This window comes from Pyricularia pennisetigena (assembly GCF_004337985.1).
Source record: "Pyricularia pennisetigena strain Br36 chromosome Unknown Pyricularia_pennisetigena_Br36_Scf_10, whole genome shotgun sequence".
NCBI lineage: Eukaryota > Fungi > Ascomycota > Sordariomycetes > Magnaporthales > Pyriculariaceae > Pyricularia > Pyricularia pennisetigena.
The window spans coordinates 527,382-546,822 of NW_021940922.1; the positions used below are offsets into that span (position 1 = coordinate 527,382).

Here is a 19,441-nt window from a genome sequence, read left to right on the forward strand (position 1 = left end):
CCCCCCCCCCCCCCCCTTGCTGACATGACAAAAAACAGGCCAACATCACAGACCGCGACCCTCGTGAACAACACCTCGTGCGCGTTGAGCGCCACAAGACCATGGATCTTGACTCTGGCACTAACCGCATCCGGCGTACTCTCGAGAAGAGCACCTTTGTCCGCGGCCTCCTCAAGGCAATCGCCGTCATGTCGGTGTCCATGGTGATGGCGGACGGCGTGCTCACGCCGGCACAGTCTGTTCTGGGCGCGGTGCAGGGACTGACTGTCGTGAACCCGGACATCTCGAACCCGGTCGTGGTGGGAACGACGTGCGCCATCATCGTGCTGCTCTTTGCCATCCAGCCCCTCGGCACCTCCAAGCTTGCGTCGGGATTCGCACCTATAGTGATCCTCTGGCTGGGGTTCAACTTGGGCTTTGGCATCTACAACCTCATACACTACGACTGGACGGTGCTCCGGGCCTTCAGCCCCTACTTTGCCATCAAGTTCTTCGTCGACTACAAGACCGAGGGCTGGAGGATGCTGGGCGGCGTCCTGCTCGCCTTCACCGGTGTCGAGGCCCTGTTTGCCGACCTGGGCGCCTTTAGTCTCGGCGCTATCCGACTCAGCTGGCTGACTTACACATACCCATGCCTGCTGATCGGCTACTCGGGCCAGGCGGCCTTCCTCAGCGTGAAGCCCGAGGCCTTCTCGAACCCCTTCTACAACACGGTGCCGCCGGGGATGCTGTACCCCAGCCTCATACTCGCGGTGCTCGCGGCCATCGTGGCCAGCCAGGCCATCATCACGGCGACGTTCCAGCTCGTCAGCCAGCTCATGAAGCTCTCGTACTGCCCACAGGTCAAGATCGTGCACACGTCGAGCACCTTCCACGGCCAAGTCTACGTGCCCTTCCTCAACTGGCTGCTCATGGCCGGCGCCGTGCTGGTGACGGCCGTCTACCGCGACACGACGAGGCTGGGCAACGCCTATGGCGTCTGCGTCATGTTTGTCACCTTCTTCGACACGTGCATGGTGACGCTGGTGGCACTCATCGTCTGGCGCATCAACCCTTTCTTCGTCTTCCTGCCCTGGCTCATGTTCTCCACGCTCGACGGCCTGTTCCTGAGCTCGTCGCTCATCAAGGTCCCCGAGGGCGCCTGGCTCACGCTGCTCGTCAGTGGCCTGCTGGCCGCGCTCTTTTTGCTCTGGAGGTTCGGCAAGGAGAACCAGTGGCGCGCCGAGGCCGAGGACCGCTTCAGGCCCGGGACGCTGGTGACCGTCGAGCCCAGCCGCAAGCTCGACGCGGACGACGACAAGACGGCCGTAGACGTCAGCTCCGTCAACTCGCAGGACCAGTCACCACTGGCGGCGGGGGGAGCAGCAGCAGCAGCAGCAGCAGCAGCGAGCATCGGGTCCGCGACGCTTCGACTCACCGACAAGTGGGGCGGCGACCAGCTCTCGCGCATCAAGGGCATGGGCATCTTCTTCGACAAGACGGGCATCATGACCCCGACCGTCTTCACGCAGTTCGTGACCAAGCTCGTCGCCGTGCCGGACGTCATGGTCTTCTTCCACCTGCACCCGGTCGAGACGCCCACGGTCCCGGACCACCAGCGCTACGTGGTCTCGCGCTTCCGCGGCATCCCGGGCTGCTACCGCGTCGTGGTCCGCCACGGCTTCATGGACGAGGTCATCAGCCCGGACCTGGCCGGGCTGGTCTACGAGCAGGTGCGGGCGTTTGTGGCCGCGGGCGGCGTGGAGCGCGGCGCCGGCGACAGCGCAGAGTGGGCCGTCGCTACGGGCGCCGCCGTCGAGGCCGTCGCGGCCGCCACGGGAGATGCGCGTCGGGACGCCGGGCCGGAGGCCGACGGCGCCTCCGTCGACGACGAAAAGGCCATGAGGAAGCGCAGAAGCCTGCCGCCGCTGGATACTACTACGGCCGCCGCCGCCGCCGCCCTCGGCCCCGGTGCGGTCTCGGCTGCGATGGCGGGCGCCGCGGACAGGAACGTGCGCATCGTGGCGGAGCTGGAGAGGGTCGACCGCGCGTACGCGGCCAAGGTCATGTACGTGGTCGGCAAGGGCCAGATGAGGGTCCGGGCCGAGACGGGCTGGTTCAGGGCCACGGTGCTGAGCACCTTTTTGTGGATCCGGGAGAACACGCGGGCCAAGATTGCGAACTTGAGGCTGTCGATGGACAGGGTTGTCGAGGTTGGGTTCGTCAAGGATATATGATGGCTGGTAGGTGGTTCTGTTTTTGAGCGGACGGAATTTGTGTCTTTTTTTTTTTTTTTTTTTCTTTTTTCTCATCTATCAATTGGAGTTGGAGGGTTCTACAGGGGCGTCGGCTGGCTGGGGTCAATGGAGTTACGGGGCAAGGCGAGGCAATTCTGATAATGACTGTATATATGGGTATCTTTGAGGGGGCCCATAACCTGCAGCCCCCAAGTATACGTTAATGTCAAGCGAGTTACTTTTGACAGTGTGAGCTGGAAAAGAAAAAAACCCACATCAAATCTTCAAATCGGGCGGAAAGTGGGCGTACTTTGGCCAAGGGTGTGTATGCAAAGAGTACGGTGTACGATTAGCCTCGGCTTTGTACGTGGAAAACTCGGTCCATAAACCATAAATGCAAAGATACTTCCAAATCTTGCACAAAAGGGTTTGTTTGGTGCCTGTCTTTTGGGCCGGAAATATCGGGAAATGGGAACGTGAAGCATTGAAAAGAGTGCCGGTTGGTGAGTATCTGTTAGTCATCGCCAGGGTGTTGAGACTTTATGCATTACCCAATCCCTCCTCGGCGTCTACCTACGAGTAGAGCCTACAGTAGGAAGGCTTTGAAGACACCGCTGATCGCTTCACCCAGGTCGATACTCCCCTCCAGACGTGCAATAATAACCGGTTTTATAGACAGGCAATTGCCAGGGAATAGCTGGAGGGGGAAGCTCGCTTGTTCAAGATGATGCTCTCGACTCCCGATGCGGGATGGTGCCGCCCAAAAACTGCGATCAGGTTGAGCAGATCCGCGATAGGGATGATGAAAATCATTACCTTTTGGATTTTCCAGATCACGCGTTTTTCTTTTTCTTTCCCACAAACAATCTAACCGAGGCTGGATCCAATTCGACCCATGCTCACGTTTTATGGTCATGGTCCTGCATATTGTTTCCAACCCCCGGGACTTTACCATCGTAAGATTGCAAGTGGAACCAGTGGCTCATGAGTAACAGAAGCTTGGCGGCCAGGCAGCTGGAGTAGTTGGACGCCAAAAAAAAAAGTAGGGGTCAGTGAATTAAGCGAACTCGAAATTCCAACGTGTAAACACTCACCAAAGTCGCCAGAATGACCAACTAATCCATATATTTTTTTTACTGGCTATAGCCTTCCGCATATAACAGTTATACTGAGGTTAAGAACAGCGATGAAGCTGCACTTATTTTCGTAATTTATTTTCTCTATTCACAATAGTTGGTTTCATGAGCTGTTTGGAGTTCATTTAATTCTTTTCCCCCCACTTTGCCCCCTTTAGAATGTCCTGAGGTGGTTACCTAGATAGGTAAGCTCGAGGCTAGATCATCCAAGATATAACAAAAAAAAAAGGGTAAGTGGCTTTCTCACCTTGTCCACGCAGTCCACGCACACACACACACACACACACGCAAAAGATGCAGGCATTAACAATAAAGCGGATTTTGACAGGGCGGGGTCGGGTGTGACCTTCCGTGTTTAGTTACCTTGGCCTTCACTTTTTGTGCAAGGACCAAAGCATCCGCCGATAACGTGCGCCAAGAGCGATGAGAGTCCGTCGCCGCGCAGTGGGTCTATGTGTTGGCTAGCCACTTGGAAGTTGGTGGCATGATAATCCCAAAACCCCAGCTGTGCCCGCCCGCCGCCCTCCAGCTCTAGTGCTCCTGGGACAAAAAAAAAAAAAAAGAGGGAACTCGTCACTTGCGTCTGCAGGGAAATGAAGCAAGGGAAAAAAAAAAAAAAAGTTGGCACACGTCTTGACGGATCCATCGCTGCAATTATAACATGCAATTTATGACCTGGGTCAAGTGAGCCGGTAACGGGTTTGTCCTCTCAGAACCAGCCAAGCGCAGCGCAGTCTCAAAGGCCCTTGTTATCTCCCAGGCGTTCATGCCCATCCTCTCCAGCGGCTGTGCCGCAGTAAGCCAGGCGCTCCGGATGGCTGCATCGTTGGCGCCAGCTGCTTTTCCCGCGACCCGAGTTTCTTCCCCGAACTTGCGTTTCACCGCCGCTGCTCCCGCTCCGGCCCTGCCCAGCCATCTCTGCATTAACACATCAATCAAGTTGAGGCAGACTGTCCTGCAGCCAGCTCCGTCGAGCCCGTGAAACTTGAGGTTGAAAAAAGCCTCCGTTTTTAGCTTTTCGTCAAAGGCTTCGACGCAACTCGTCGTCACTATCACCACGCCGTTGAAATTTTGAAACAGCCGTAGCAGATAAAAGACGAGGCCAAGACGGTCTTTCTGCCCCTGGTCAGAGGGAGACTCGTATTGCTGCTGCACGAGATGATCCGCGTCCTCGAGCAGCACCATTCCGTTCCACTTCTTCGCAAGCGCAAATATCGGATCCAGCCGCGTCCGGACGGTCTCGAGATTGATTGCCATGTCTCTGCAGGCCACACGAAACAGCGGCCTCCTGAGGAGTTCGGAAATCATACTGGCTGTAAACGTTTTCCCGGTCCCAGGAGGGCCGTGGAACAAACTGACCAGCGGCTTGGATCCGGCCTCTCTGTCGCGGTCAGGGGCCATCCGCTGCTCCAGAACCTGCCACTTTTGCCTGCTGAGGGCACTTTTGGTGCTTGGTGACTCTACAAAGACGACCTCTCGGATATCTTCTGGCGCCACTTGCTCTTGATTCCCGTGTCATGGTGATTTCTTAGTTTTTTTTTTTTTTTTTTTTTTTTTCCGGTCACGCGAGAGACGAGTCCGTAAACAATCGCACAAGGAAAAAATGATGAATCAGAGGACCAAAATATGCCGCCTACTCACCCCAAGTTTCCCTGCAAAGGTCATAGACTGGTATCTTGTTGGGGAACACTAATAAGTGATCATCGCTCGGCTGCATGGACCTGGGCCTCGGCACTCCCAGGGCTGGCTCCCCGGATGGCGGGGTCAGACGGCTATACTCGTCGATATCGATCAAGCATCTCCCTCGTTGCTGCGCGCGTGTACTCGTATCCAATGTGTAAGCAGCTCAAGGATCATGGCAGTGTGGGGACGACAATAGATGTGAGTCGAGTTGAAGGAAACACACGAACCAGGTTCAAGTCATGTCGAGCATCGATCTGGTATTCGTAATAGCCTCCATTCCGCACCTTCCACAAGTTTGCTCCTCGAAATCGCAGCTTGGCTTGCATGTCCCCGCTGACAAACGACACCGGACGAATGTCCAACGTGCTCGCGTCGAATTCTGAACCCCCGTCAGGTGCATCGAGGAAGATTCGCAGGCGAACTTGGACGGGATCGAAACCCCCCGGCCGAAACGCGTACGACCATGCCGTGACTTCCCATTCGTCCCTGATGGAGACGCACTCTGGTGTACTCCTCGACCGCCACCGCGGCCACGATGTAGAAATGTAGCCTTGGGTCCCTTCCGCGGCCACGTCGACCAAGGCCTGCCCGGGACGGAAAAGGAATTGCATGGTCGACCTGGACACGACCCCTCGAGCAAGCTTGGCCGCAATCTCGGTGTGTACTGCGCCATAGCTGCTGGCGAGCCACGAGAAAAGCGGGCGCAGTAGCTCTGCCTGCCGTTGGGACGTGGATTCGGGTAGAGGTTGGCTGCCATACTGGTACCAAAACAGAAAAGGCGATTCCAACGGCGCAGCAAAGTCCCAGTTCGGAAAGTCCGTCGTGAAATTCGGTTGTCTCTGGAGGAACTGTTTAAGCGCTGTAGCGACTTCATCGGACCGTATCTCGATGGTTTCTTTGGCTGGGATAGGTAGGCGGGCGGCTGGTGCTTGGGGTATTGTGTTCGAAGTAGGGATATGTACTGGTTGTTTTGGCTGGCAGTGATGTCGATAGTATTTGCGGACCACAAAACTGGCCTCTGACAGTAGTCGTTGTGAATGTTTGCTGTCGTCAGCGACTCGGGTCTTTTGGCAGAAATCCAGATGTCGGTGATACGCCGAGGTCCAGGCCCACGACGGCCGCTCCAAGAAGACGTCATCTTTGCCCTCGATCATGTGGAGCTCCAACCACTTGTTTTCTGCCGCTCCCCTGGACGAACTCGTCTGCAAGACATGATCCAAATGCAGCGCAGCAGTGTGGGCATCGGGCATGGATTCGATCAGTGCTTGTGCGCTCGAAGGTGGCTCCTCCAGGTAGTCATAGTTGCGTTCTTGCTGCTGTATGACCATCAGCATTCGTGCCCTGTTGTGCTGCTCAAGCTGCATCAGCTGCGTCTCGTAGTCCTGAAGCGCAAGTTCTGCCATGGAAGCGGGTGAAGACATGTCTAGACTAATGGGGACTTTCAAGACCAATTCGAGCCGCGCGTCGTGGGTTTATCGGCAGTCAAGAAAGATCGTATGCAAAAGATCAGAATCGCAATGGGGGAAAAATGGGGAGTTGATATTATATACGGTTGCTTTTTTTTTTTCTGCCCCTTTGCTGAGCCAGTTATTATACCATGTCAACTCAGAGGCCCATTATTTACCTAGGATTCGCAGTAGTTTCTGGGCATGTTCACTACCTCGCAACATTTATTGATTTATTTTTTTTATTTTTATTTTTGTTTGTGCACCATGGGGCCCGGGTACATTCCCCGTAGACCAAGATGGACCATGAATCGTATTTATTTCTCCCCGTCACCTGCATCCTCCCTACTAATATTCTGTTATCACGACACACACTCGGGCAAGGGGTGGTGCTGTATCTGGTGTAGCGCGAACCAATTAGCGGCGGGGTTTACAGCGTGGCACGGGAGCCTCCCTTGCGTTGCCGCTCTTGATTCTTTTTTTTTTTTTTTTTTTTTTTTTTTTTTCCTTCTCTTCTGCCCACAGCCAAGGAAAAGCTTGTACTTAGAAGCTTCTCCAAAAATCCACACCTATTCGTCCCTTCATCCATCAAAAGGCTGACGACTCGCAGCTGCCAAGGGAAAACNGTACAAAAGTTTGACCTGAAAAATCTCCGGGGGAAATGAGGTAGCTATGAGAGGGAGAGAGAGAGAGAGAGAGAGAGAGAGAGAGAGAGAGAGAGAGAGAGAAGAAAAAAAACAGGCAAGCAGGTCGTAAGCGAGGCGTTGTGACAGGCTGGCTCAGCCACCGCCCGCCCCAAACCAGGTCATGACGACCGCCCGCTCCAGACCAGGATGGTTTTAGGCGGGGGTGGCCGCCGTCTGACAGCTCGCGTAGTGACCGGAAACACCCGGAAACCGGGGCTAGCGTGTGGATCAACCACGACCCCAGAATTTTATTTGGACTGCGCAAGAAACCACCATCACATCGTGGGTAACCAAGCTTGGCAGGTAATAACCTAATCATCCATCCTCACTCACATGTGCCTCGCCTAGCCTAGCTTCATTGTTATCAAAACGGAGCACAATGACCCCCAGCACAAGCGCCGTTCGTATTCTCGGTTTTCCTACCGCCTTTTGATCTTGTGTCTTGTATCTTTTTTTTCTTCTTTTTTTTTTTTTTAGCTTATCAAAAGTCTCCAGCTGTTTGCCCAAGTTTCCCACCATAATCACGCATCTACTCCTCATTCTTGCTTCTTGTTCCATGTTCAAACTCCCAATCTCTCGATGCATTGGTCCAAGCTTCCCACCATGCCACTTTCTTCAACTTGGACAAAATCGTCCACGTCCATTGATTCTGGAAGAGCTTCGGGATCAAACATATTGTATACGTGAGAGAAAAAACCAGGCTTCCGGGTCTGACCCTGCACGACACAAGTCAGGTAGAAGCGTAGAGTGGATAGAACCCCACTGGATCGCCGACAGAATTGTGGAATCTTGCGCAGTCACCTTTTGCCCAAGATATTGACGGCTTCGGTGCAGCGGAGAATTTCATCCGGGGAGCGACGGACAAACGCCAACTGGTAGAGGCACACAGTCTTTATCCATGTGGGGAAATGGGGCTGCAGTACAGGAGCAGAGCATGCGACAGTTTCCGACCTAGATGTGTTTGGAGCGGTAATGTATTTTGCTACTACGGTTCATTTGTTGACTGCTACCCACAGATAGACTCCAAGAGCATAAATTTTGGACATCTACGCACCAAAAATTGGCTCGATGTGTGTGGTGGTCTGATTGATCTGATAGAGCTTTGTGTAGTTTGCACATGTCACGACCATGCAATAGCCACAGCATATTCATATCAATGCATTGAGCATTTGTTTCGAATGACATGTATCCCTAAACTTGGGTTTTTTATTTCCTCTTTCTCCATTTTATCTCTTCCGAACTCAGTTCCAGACACGCAGCTGCAGACTTCTTTCATCGGCCTCAACCGGAAGCTCCGTCAGCCTTGCCAAAAAGAGAGGTGATATTTACTGCCAGTTAGGCATCCGTCGACATGTACAGTCAAACCAAAGGCCATAGTCAGGCCAAAGGCTACCCGTCAACAACAGTATCGATGCTGGTTGAGAGCAACAACGCGCAGGACGAGGTTTATTCAGTAGCCCCATCCAAGAATTAGCAGCTGGCCAGGCTTACTCTGGACGCGTGGACGACCCGAATACACTGGAGTCTCCCCAGAAGAGAATTAAGGCAGTGTGTACTGGCAAATCACACCCCTTACGGCGGCAGTCATGTAGAGTGTGGCGCCCTGCGAAAGTACGACCCTCGAAACCGTGGTTCTGGCTCTGGATATCTAAATGGCTCTTCACCAGCCAACTCAAAGCACTCTGTTAGACCTAGGTCCTGCACTTGACCATCCAAAGGGCCAAGGCAGCTGCACATGACGGCAAGACAAAGAAGGTGCGGAAGAACAATCGCCCAGACAAAATTGTACAGGAGAAGACTGACACAAAGAAGGGTGTGCAGAAGAATAACGACACACAAAAGTCTGGAGTGGTCAATACGCTGCCATGAAGGGTAAGAAATGGAAGGCTACAAAGGGCCCAAATTCCAAAACAAATCCTCCCAAGACGGCCAAAGAATTTGGGGCTGTCTCAAGGGTGCGCCAGGAAGATGCAAGAGTAAACACAGGAAGCATAGCCGTTGACGACTATACGGCTCCTTTGGCTGTTTAAATTCTCAATAGAATTATGGAGAAATGTGCACTTTTATGTACCGAAAAAAAAATGCTCCTCCTTCATGTCACGTCATCCATAGCCATCGGAACATGGCTGCTACACCCACCGCGACGATCGAGAGCAACAGGCCATCGCAATTCCCGTCCTCAGCCAGTCCACTCGGCCTCAATCACGGCAAAGAACTCACCAGGCTTGGGCTCGCAGTCCTTGACCTTGAACCTCTGATCCGCGGCCTCGAACACGCCCTTCCAGGCGCCGAGCGGCCTCTCCTTGGCGTTGAAGAGCGCCATGAGCCTCAGGTCCGTCGCGGTGCCCATCTGCGTCAGGCTCCTCGGCACGGCCGGGTCCGGCAGCGACGCGGCCGCCTCGTCCTCGTTGGCGCCGCCCACGTACTCGACCAGGATGACCTTGGCGCCGGGCTTGAGAGCCGGGATGAGGGCGCGCAGGATCCGCGCACACTCGTGGTCCGGCCAGTCGTGCAGTATCATCTTGAGCATGTACACGTCGGCGCCCGATACGGGCTGCGGGTTGAAAAAGTCGTGCGGCGTGAAGGTGACGCGGGAGGAGAGCTCTGCCGGCACCGACGACGCGAACACGGGCGCCACCTTGGGCAGGTCTTGTACGTGGATGCGCAGAGAGGGGAATTTGCGGGCTAGGACCACGGCGTCATGGCCTGCTGAACCGCCGACCTTTTTTTTTGTTTTTTATGGATTGTAAGTGTTTCGTCCAAAAATCATTTGGAGAATGGACAATGAAAGAGGGAGGGGAAAAAAAAAAAGAAAAAAAGGGGTTAGATGGTGCATGACTCGACTTACATCAACGACAGTAGCATCGCCAAGCTTCTCCCAGTCGTACGCGTGCGAGATCACATCGTCAAACCGAAAGATCTCCTTGAGGTACCGCATAAACTCGACAAAGTTCCTCTGGCGCCAGCCCTTGTTCTCCCCCTCGCCGTCGTTCTCCAACATGTCCCACGAGTTGACGTAGCGCCTCCCCTGCCCATCCGCGCCCTTGCCGGCGTGCAGGTGCGCAAACGCCGTGTGCTCCATCTCCGGGCTGAGCTTGTCCTCGCCCCTGCTGTACCGGTCCAGCGACTCGTGCATGACCATCATGGGCGCGCCGGCCTCGTCCAGCACCGTCGACACGAGCGCCCTCAGGCCCGGCGCGCGCGCGAGGGCAGCGGACCGCGCCGTGTGGCGCACGCGGCCGGGCCCCGTCGACGCGTCGCTGGCGAAGAGCCGGATGGTCAGGCCGTGCTGGACCACGCGGCGGGTCACGTCGAGGGGCAGGCGGACCTTTTTGGCAATCTCCTGGTACGAGGCGCTGCCGTCCAGTGGCACCGCGGACCAGAAATCAAAGTAGTTGAGGACGTTGAGGCATGCGGCATCAGGCATGGCCTTGGTTTGGAGGGGGGACACGGTAAGTAAGATGGCTACGGGATGAGAGTGGTGATAGATGGGGGAGAATCTGGACATGGGAGAAGAAGAAGAAAAAAGAGAAAGCATTTACATTGTGGACGTAGTTGAAAATACTCTCGCTTGGACCCTGGGCCAACAGCCACATGTCGTTGATCCTGTCGATCAGGTGCTGGCGCGTCATGAAGGACTCGGCAGTGAGTCCATCGTAGCGCGTTGGGCTGTCGGGTTCAAAGGTCGGGACGTCGAGCTTGTTGTCCTCGAGGAACTTTGTCAGCTCGGCCGACAGCCTAGTGATCTCGGCCGCGATGCCATTGAGAGTTGTGGGTGCACTTTTTGTGAGCACCTCAGGAGGTGTTTCCACATGCGATCCCATATTTTCAAGCCGTGTTGAGTGGGTTCAAAAAAAATTGTGAAAGAAAATGTCACCAAAAAGAAAGCAGTACAGGTGTTTTTAGCAGTCACGAACCAGTACTCATATGTGGAATGAACGGAAGCAAAGATGAGCAGGAAAACCCAAGAGCAGAAGAACAGTCCCTTTTTGTATCTACGAGCGCGGATTTGCGTTTTACAACAAAAATCTCGGCCCTCCTGTGCCCTCATGTCCCCTCCTTTACCAAAACCGCTCCTCTAGGGCCTAGTCTAGACTGTCGGACGAACTGCCGAAAGCCACGGCACAGATATCCCGGCTTTGGATCATCTCCGACAGCTGACCACCTTTGAACACTGCGCGATTTTATTCTTTATTGGCAGGACCACGCTGTGGATTTTATCTGATCGATCTGATAAGACAAGAGGGTTTTGTGCCAAGGCGCTAGAGCTTCACTCTCCCCCCCGAGTTGTTGACGAACCTGCCAAGTTGGTGCCCCCTGGTTTTCTTACTAAGAACTTGGATGGTGGAATATTTTGCCTCCTTCGGGCGGCACACTCTGGCACGCTCTGAGGGGGGCCTGGTCTTCTATGGAGTAGCAAAGAACAATTTTATATAAGCATGGTGTGTATTCTTACTAATTTCCACCCACTTTAATGATATCAATCACCCACATCGTCGTTACAACAAAACCCACCTGTTCCCCGAAACCGGTTCATGCGCCAAGCCCTACCAGCGGAGCCATTGATCACTCGGAGATTTAAGCGGGCAAAGACAAGCAAAGGTTCTTTTTTTTTCCCAATGGCTGTTTGGCAGCCGTGACAGGTTTCAATTTGGGGGCAGTTCTAATAACCATTTAATCGTGCGTAACATCTATATGTGGAGCATTCTATAAAACCCGCCGATCACGGTGGCATAGTTTCGTTTGTAAACACCCCGAGCAACAAGCATAACCTTACTCAGATGGTGTATCTGAACCACGGCACATTGTCCGCCTTCTCCCGCTCCATTTGCATCTGCTCCTCGTTCAGCTCGTGCGCACCGAGCTCGGGGGAGATGGCCTCTCGCCGAGCGTTCTCCCGCTGACACCATATCGACATGAAGAGACTGAGGAAGAAGGCCATGCTGTAGGTTGGGAAAAAGAGTGGATAACAAATTAGCAAATTGTATGTGAACAAAAAAAAAAAAAGACGGGCTCAAGTGCTCGAGGAAGTTTAAAAACATACCTGATAAACCCGATCAGAATCGAGTGTCCTGTGATGTACCGAGGCCCGTCCCGCGAAAGGTACACATATGAAGCTATGATGCCGCCGCAGTTGCCGCCCATGACCTGCATGGCGATGCCGGTGCCTCGCTTCAGACTGCCACCAATGTTGCCGCTGTTCCAGGCGAGGCCGAGGGGGATCTGAGGATAGATGCCTAAGACGGGGAAATTGGATAAAGCTTGTTAGTATGGTGTCACAATTGGGTATCATTGATAACAGACATCTGAGGAAGCCCTGGTCATAAGAGCTAAAAGGGTAAAAAAAGAGGAAAAAAAAGGAAAAAAAAAAAAAAAACTTTGGACTCACCAATAGCAGCCAGCACCGTCCCCGCGTACTGCGCCCTTGAGTTGTCGGTGCCGCACAGCAGCGCAAAGCCCGCGATGCCGACAACCTGGAAGGCCATGATGAAGACGCCCCGGCGCTGCCAGCGGTCGGCCAGCCAGCTCGCGGCGATGGTGAAGCAGCAGGCGACGACGTAGGGCGGCACGGTCATGAGCTGGGCGTCGTTGGCGGTGTACCCCATGCCCTTGACGATGGTGGGCAGGAACAGCGAGAAGGAGTAGATGGGGCAGAAGCCGGCCATGCAGATGAGCATGTGGATGTAGATCTTCCAGTCGCCCAGCGCCTGCCACACGTAGCGGACGTCAAAGTCGTTGGACAGGTGGCCGGCGTCCGCCCTCAGCCGCCGCTCCACCTCGGCCTGCTCCGGCGCCGTGAGGAACTTGGCCTCGGCCGGCGAGTCGTGGATGGCAAAGGGCGCGGCGAACGACACCAGCACGCTCAGCAGGCCCTCGAGGATGAAGATCCACGACCAGGCCGGCAGCCCGCCCACGCCCCGCATCTCGGCGATGCCGCGGGCCAGGATCCCGCCAAACGCGCCCGCCATGGTCGCCGCCGAGAAGAAGAGCGCCATGCGGAACCCGCACTCGCGCCGGCAGTACCACTGCGTGATGTAGTAGTTGACCCCCGGGTACAGCCCGCCCTCGAACAGGCCCAGGAAGACGCGCGTGGCCAGCATGCCCGCGTAGTTCTTGACGAAGCCCTGGCAGATCATGGACACGGACCAGAAGAACATGATGAACGTCAACCAGCGCGACGCCCGTATCCGCTTCATCATCATGTTGCTGGGTATCTCGGCCGCGATGTAAAAGGGGAAGAGGATCGCGAGGCAGTCATTGTACTGGATGCCGGTGAGGCCAAGGTCTTTCTCGAGGTTGTCAAGACGTGCGTTGCCAATGTTTGTGCGGTCAAGGAAGCAGAGTCTGATGTTTGGGACTTGTTTTAGTAAGCCGACGACGGCATGGTTTTTTTTTTTTTTTTTTTTTTTTTTTTTTTTTTTTCTCGTCAACCAGTCAACCAGGCAGGGTGCAGCCAGAGTTGGTGGACATGGTAGATTATTGCTTACAAGTAGATTAGTGACATGAACGGTATGATGTTCCAGTCCAGCTTGCGCAGAAGCGCCTTGGTGGCCTTTTGGTCATATCCCTGGGCCTCGTCTGCTTGGCTCGGGATATCGATCGAATCACTTCCGGAGCTGTCACCGGGCAGGACGGCAACGGTAGCAACCTTCTTCTCGTCCGACATTTTTATATACTTGGTTCCTGAAATTGGTCCAGTTACCAAGCCGAGATATGCCTCTGTGTAGAGGTCTGTGAGAAAATTATTAAAATTATTCCGTAGGAGATTCGCAGCAGTATAGGGGAAACATCCAGGGCCGACAAGTCTCAAGATGATGCTTGATGAGGTAGACACTCTGACAGGAACCTCAATCTACATCACCCAAGAGGCAGGATACGTCTCTTATATAACTTCGTGTATCCTGAAACTGCGCACAACATCCTGGCTTATCGGTGTCCCCCCTCTCTTCCGATTGTCTTGCTCTTCGCCCTACATACGAAGCCAGCCACGTTTTCCAGACGTATTTGCCTCACCAGCCAATGAAGTCGTATCGCTTGGCTTGGTGGCTCCTCGGGACTTGTCCATTCGGCGGCGTTAATGCAAGCATCTTTCTGGGGTTGGAGACTAGCTGGTATCAGGGCCTTGCAAGGGACAAGCATTCGTCATGTTTTCATTCTCCAATCCAAAACAACTCAATATTCTTTTTTTTTGTTTTCTTTTTTTCCCCCGCGCCCGAGCCAAGCCAAGACAAATTGATCTACCTCAAGACCCCATCGGTGAGCTACTGCACGCTGCATGAGACAAACAACGTAGAGGTAAGCTCGCTAAGCAATGTCGCTGGCTTACCCAGATAGTCTTGATTGTAACCTGCCCCTCATCCAACATGCAGTGCGTGGGGATGCAGTGTAACCGTGGACAAGTTGGGAAGGTTTACGAGGGTTTGATTTATCTCCGTCAGCCCAAGCCCTACTTCTGCAAGTAGTACTGAAATTCTAGATTGTACCCACATTTGTATTTTGTTTCCAAAGACCGAATCGTGCATTGTGACAATGAGATCTAGACTGTTACAAGGTTAGATAAGAATTAAAGCATGATGGGAGGATGAGGGTAAACTAATGCCATCTAAGAGTCGCAACCACTCCCTTGTTTTGTCCAAGAAAACCAAAAGACAATATGCAACATTCAAAATTCAATATGCAATATACAATATGCAATAATATCGTTAAAAATGTAACAATTTGTACCTAAATAGTCAAGTCAAGTCATTTACTACAGCAGAGTACTGCGCGATTATTTTGTCCGGGCACATGACATTTTTACCAGTTACCGTACGGATAGTACAGTAGTACTGCTAATTGCGACATTAAACGCAATTGTTTCGAATTCGCATGTTAATGTCCTATTCTGTAAACCCCCTTGGTCAAGTTGGCATCTCCAACCGACCTTGCCAAGCAAATAGTTGGCTAGTGAGGTGGTATTTGCTACCGCTAGAGGTTGGAAAAAGTTGAGAAAACACTATGGGATTTCTTGTCCGAAAGCTTGATGGTCCCCCCCAGGTGGAGATAAGCGAGAAGAAAAAGCCGCAACGAGCCGCCGGTGGAGAGAGGGTTTTCCACTTCCCTTACCGCCACAACGGTTTTGGCTTGAGGCCCATTTTCAAACCTACCATCGGGGCCGGGGCCTCTCAGGCGTTTCTTGTAGGAGGCACGGGATGATAAGATGTAACCCCCTGTCATATGTCGGCATTCGAAGCTTACCTACCTTGGCTATCAATTGATCGTTTTCTTTTTTTAGATACAAGTTCTCGTCACATGAGGAAGAGCCGCTTGTAATTTAATTGATGTAGGTAGTTCTAAGACACCCGCTACAGGTAGCGGTCTACTGTAGTCTAGTTAAATACAAGATCTTCCTCGTTCGAAACAAACTGCCAACATGTACGCTGTGCGCGGGAAATTACTCTGTTTTTTCCAAACTTTGGCAGAACCCAGCAGAAACCCACCGTTACCATGCGCTTGGTGCTGATGCTGTCAAGTTTCAGGTCGAGGCGTGTTTCGTGTATGGGTAGCACTTGTAGCAGCAGCACATGGCTTCACATTTTATTCAGCTTTAGCTGCCTCGTCCAGTTCTTTTTGAATCCATTTTTAGTTTTTGGCCTACCCTGTAAACTTGAACTCCACCCGATCGCCTAGGAGTAAACCTTGCCGTCCCCTTCAGTATCAGAAATCTTCACCAATAGGAAGAAAAAGAGGCCCAAGTGTTTTTTTTTTGCTCCCACATATTATTATCCTTGACCTTGCACAATTAATTACCTTTCACATGTCGGGTATTTTTGAGTCGGAACCACATGCCCGGATCTTCCATCCGGCGACCTATACGGGGCTCCGGTTTGTAAAACTCTTTTTGTTTACAGAATTTGTATGATCGCTGCGATCTGTGAAACAAAGATAAAGAAACGAAACGTAGGTTCATTGCATGGACTGACTAGCTATCTAAGCATGGTACGTGATCGTAGATATGTGTTCCAAGTCTCTGCTATGGATTCCCAAATCACGTGACTGATAAACACGTGGGTTTAAACGTGATGAAGCCACACTCATCTTTGTTCTTTTGCAACTCGCTCGATTTTAAGGCAGCAGGCTTGGCTTGGCGTTCACATCTATTGGAACGCATCAATTTCTTGTGTACCCCCACACTGCCACACCTTTTTCCGACAGTCGCCACTCGCCAAGTTACGATCTTCAGCAAAAGCTCAAATTTTGTCCCACGTCCTAGCGTAAAACTAGGTTTGAACGGTAACTGCCTTGCCTCCTTCAAAAAGGACGGGTGAGATTTTAGGGCCAGGGGGGAGTCAATCTAAAAGAAGACACTAAGCCCTAACACGACTTGTCTTTCTTTCTTTCTTTCGTTCTTTTTTTTTTTTTTTTCGCCTTCGTTAACCCCCCATTTGCTGACATTGAAAATCACTTTCTCCTCTTCCCTGTTTCTGGGTGTACACAACATTCTGTGCCGCAGCCAGTCAGCCTCGCGCTCAGCAACGTCAGATTACGCGCCAACGGAAAAAAAGAAAAAAGAAAAAAAAAAGAAAAAGAAAAAAAAAAGAAAAAGAAAAAAGGCAGACATTGGCTTACACAAATGACAAATGGCCCTCAGTCGCATCTGAGACTGATGTACCGACGGAACGGGCTCATCAGACTAGTCCCTGACTAGCTCTACGTGAAATGCCAGAAATGTCAAAATCCACGAGACTAGACGATCGTGGGCGCCGAGTTGCCCGTGCTGTTCAAGAATTGCCATCGGGGATTCCCTAGATCGGTTAAGACGGCGCCGTCCCATTGCGAGAAGCCGTTGGGGCAACCAACTTGCTTTGACATGCGCTGAAGGTTGTGACGGAAAGAACGGGGCTCGATGTGGTAGGTCCAGACCGAGGTCAGCTGTAAGCACTAACGACGCAAAGGAAATTATGAGACGAAATTTACGACAGCTCGTGCAGGCAAGGCTCCTGTGTTTGCAAGCTTTGGCCACGTAAATGGACATAAGCGAATCCCTTCTACGAGATAGCCTAGCCGCCAAGCCGCCTAGATTCATGCATGCCCTCCATGAGCCATCAAAAAAAACATCTCATGAAAATTTTAAACGATTTTAGCCCCCCTTTCCCTGGCCATGGCTTATCGCTCCTACTTTAGTTCGTCTGTATTCTTATCACTCACTCACTCACTTTCGGCGCACTTCTGCACGCTTTGATCTTCTCACGCAACGTCGCAAAAGTTTCGACGACATCATCGACTGGCGAACGTACCTGATTCTCTCGACTGTCGTATATCTGCTCTGGCTGTTCTGTGAAGAGTCACTCGAACCCGCTGACAACCAACCAATGTTGGTCGAACGGGTACCGCACCTGTCCCTTTACGGGAACAGGAGGTTGATATGTCTTGTTCTTGCCGCCGTCTCCTTGGCGTCGCTCACAGTCACATATTTGGCCATCCCGAGGCCGCACAAGGATGCCGTGATCGCGGCCATCAAAGACCAGGCGTCGCGGGTCAAGTCACAACTTCCTCTGGCGCAATCGCACTCTGAACCCGCTGCACCCTCGGCGGTACCCTCGTCCAAAACCTTTTCGACCTCGACGGCCTCTGCCCTTTTCGATGCCGCCTCGAACCGGACGGTCGGCGTCGACCAGATCGCCTTCATCAACCTCCCGCACCGCCACGACCGCTTCGACGCCATAGCGCTGCAGTCGCACCTCTCGGGGATTCAAATCACGCGCTTCCCGGCGGTCGTGGTCTCGGAGCTCCAGAGCAGCGGCCTGCCGCCTACCGAGAACCCCACGCGCCTCAAGGACACGGAGAGGGGCTGCTGGCGCGCCCACGCCAACGTGTGGCAGCACATGCTGGAGAACCAGATCCCCGCCGTCATGGTGCTCGAGTCGGACGCCGGCTTCGACGTCAACATCCGGCCCATCATGGGCCGGCTCAACGGCGCGTTCCGGGAGCTCCTGAAAAAGGAGAACCCGAACGCGGTCCTCCACGAAGACCCCAGCGACCCGTGGCTGTCGCGCTCCGACACGTGGGACCTGCTGTCCATCGGGCACTGCGCCGACGGCCGCAACGACGATGGCCAGTACGTCGTGTACGACGACCCGGACGCGCCGCACAAGGACTGGAAGTACGGCCCGCTCAACGTGGTGCTCAACAAGCAGCGCGTCGTCTACCGCGCTAACCACGTCGTCTGCACGACGGGGTACCTCGTCTCGCTGTCGGGCGCCGCGCGCCTGCTGGTCCGCACGTCCTGGAACCTGGAGGAGCCCGTCGACATCATCATCGCCATGATGGCCGGCGCCGGCGAGCTGAGGGCCTACGCCCAGCAGCAGGTGCTCGTCGCCCAGTGGCAGTACATAGATGGCCTCAAGTCGGGGGGCAACAGCGACATTCACGATGGAGGCGACGACGCTGGCAAAAAGTCTGACGAGGAAGAGAAGAAGTCCAAGGAGGCTTGGGAGCAATCCAAAAAGACGCACGCCGCCGTCGAGGTCAAGAGCAACTACCGACACTCGGACTTTACCGACTTTGCACTGGGCAGGGCCTGGAATCACATTATTGACAAGTCATGACGCGTAGACGACGCGCAGTTGCACTGATTGACTCGTGCTTATATTCTGTTTCTCTCTGTAAATTTATTTCTTAGACCCCCTCTTTTTTTCTTTCTTTTTTTCTTTCTTTTTTTCTTTTTTTTTCTTTTCTATCATTATCAACAATCATTTTCTTCTTCGTTTTTAGAATAAAAATAAACCCTTTAATTTGTATATTCGGCAAAACGTTTGGGACACAGGTCATGTTATGAGTCTAATGATCTGAATTGTCAAGTCACAATATTCCTTGCGTTGTCTGGAACAGGCTTTCTGTCAAGTCGATGTGTTACCATGTGAGATAATTGAGCTGAACCCCCAGAATATCCCATAACTTTATCAAGGCAACACCTTTTTCGACATTTCAGGTTATGCTTCAAGAAACTCGGGGCAATGTCTTTTTTTTTTGGTTTCTAAGTTTGTTCCATCGTAACAAGCAGCCACTGCAGAGAACCTTCAAGACGATGCATCAGCCCATCTCATCATATTTGTTTCCCTGCTCCTCGCGCAAGCAGTGCCTTGGAGATTTTATACCCAACCCATTGATTGTCCAGTATAACCAGTCCGCATCAGGGACGGCCCTGTGCCACTGATTACTTTTTTCATGTGGGTCTGGCGGTCTCTTTCCGCCTTAGAGGGACCACCTTCCACCATTTATTATGTTTGCAGTCG

At 53.0% G+C, this 19,441-nt stretch overlaps 7 protein-coding genes across 7 annotated transcripts in view; 2 read left to right on the forward strand and 5 right to left on the reverse strand.

Moving 5' to 3' along the window:
- Positions 1–1,546, reverse strand: part of PpBr36_10521 (uncharacterized protein) — a gene marked incomplete at both ends in the record, with an annotated part of 3,690 nt that extends 2,144 nt beyond the window's left edge. The window contains 3 exon segments of the mRNA XM_029897632.1: positions 54–614; positions 630–959; positions 998–1,546. Coding sequence (XP_029744073.1) covers positions 54–614; positions 630–959; positions 998–1,546 — 1,440 coding nt within the window.
- On the forward strand, positions 39–2,216 carry PpBr36_10522 (uncharacterized protein; the record flags this gene model as incomplete). Its single annotated transcript, XM_029897633.1, has 1 exon — positions 39–2,216. A coding segment is annotated over one exon (2,178 nt), but the record flags the coding sequence as incomplete, so codon positions are not given.
- On the reverse strand, positions 1,703–3,132 carry PpBr36_10523 (uncharacterized protein; the record flags this gene model as incomplete). The annotated part of the gene is made up of 2 exons (XM_029897634.1): positions 1,703–2,232; positions 3,120–3,132. The coding sequence occupies 2 exons, from the start codon at positions 3,130–3,132 to the stop codon at positions 1,703–1,705; spliced, it is 543 nt and encodes a 180-aa protein (XP_029744075.1).
- Positions 3,133–3,715: 583 nt separating this feature from the next.
- Positions 3,716–6,456, reverse strand: PpBr36_10524 (uncharacterized protein; the record flags this gene model as incomplete). The annotated part of the gene is made up of 4 exons (XM_029897635.1): positions 3,716–3,802; positions 4,028–4,854; positions 4,994–5,162; positions 5,263–6,456. Coding segments are annotated over 4 exons (2,277 nt in total), but the record flags the coding sequence as incomplete, so codon positions are not given.
- A 2,889-nt stretch (positions 6,457–9,345) lies between these two features.
- Positions 9,346–10,990, reverse strand: PpBr36_10525 (uncharacterized protein; the record flags this gene model as incomplete). The annotated part of the gene is made up of 3 exons (XM_029897636.1): positions 9,346–9,888; positions 10,015–10,596; positions 10,709–10,990. 3 exons carry the CDS (start codon positions 10,988–10,990, stop codon positions 9,346–9,348), a joined length of 1,407 nt encoding a protein of 468 aa, XP_029743996.1.
- A 953-nt stretch (positions 10,991–11,943) lies between these two features.
- PpBr36_10526 (uncharacterized protein) lies at positions 11,944–13,833 on the reverse strand (the record flags this gene model as incomplete). The annotated part of the gene is made up of 4 exons (XM_029897637.1): positions 11,944–12,109; positions 12,211–12,403; positions 12,556–13,511; positions 13,655–13,833. 4 exons carry the CDS (start codon positions 13,831–13,833, stop codon positions 11,944–11,946), a joined length of 1,494 nt encoding a protein of 497 aa, XP_029744070.1.
- Positions 13,834–17,518: 3,685 nt separating this feature from the next.
- Positions 17,519–18,754, forward strand: PpBr36_10527 (uncharacterized protein; the record flags this gene model as incomplete). The annotated part of the gene is made up of 1 exon (XM_029897638.1): positions 17,519–18,754. One exon carries the CDS (start codon positions 17,519–17,521, stop codon positions 18,752–18,754), a length of 1,236 nt encoding a protein of 411 aa, XP_029744071.1.
- Between the last annotated feature and the right edge of the window lie 687 nt (positions 18,755–19,441).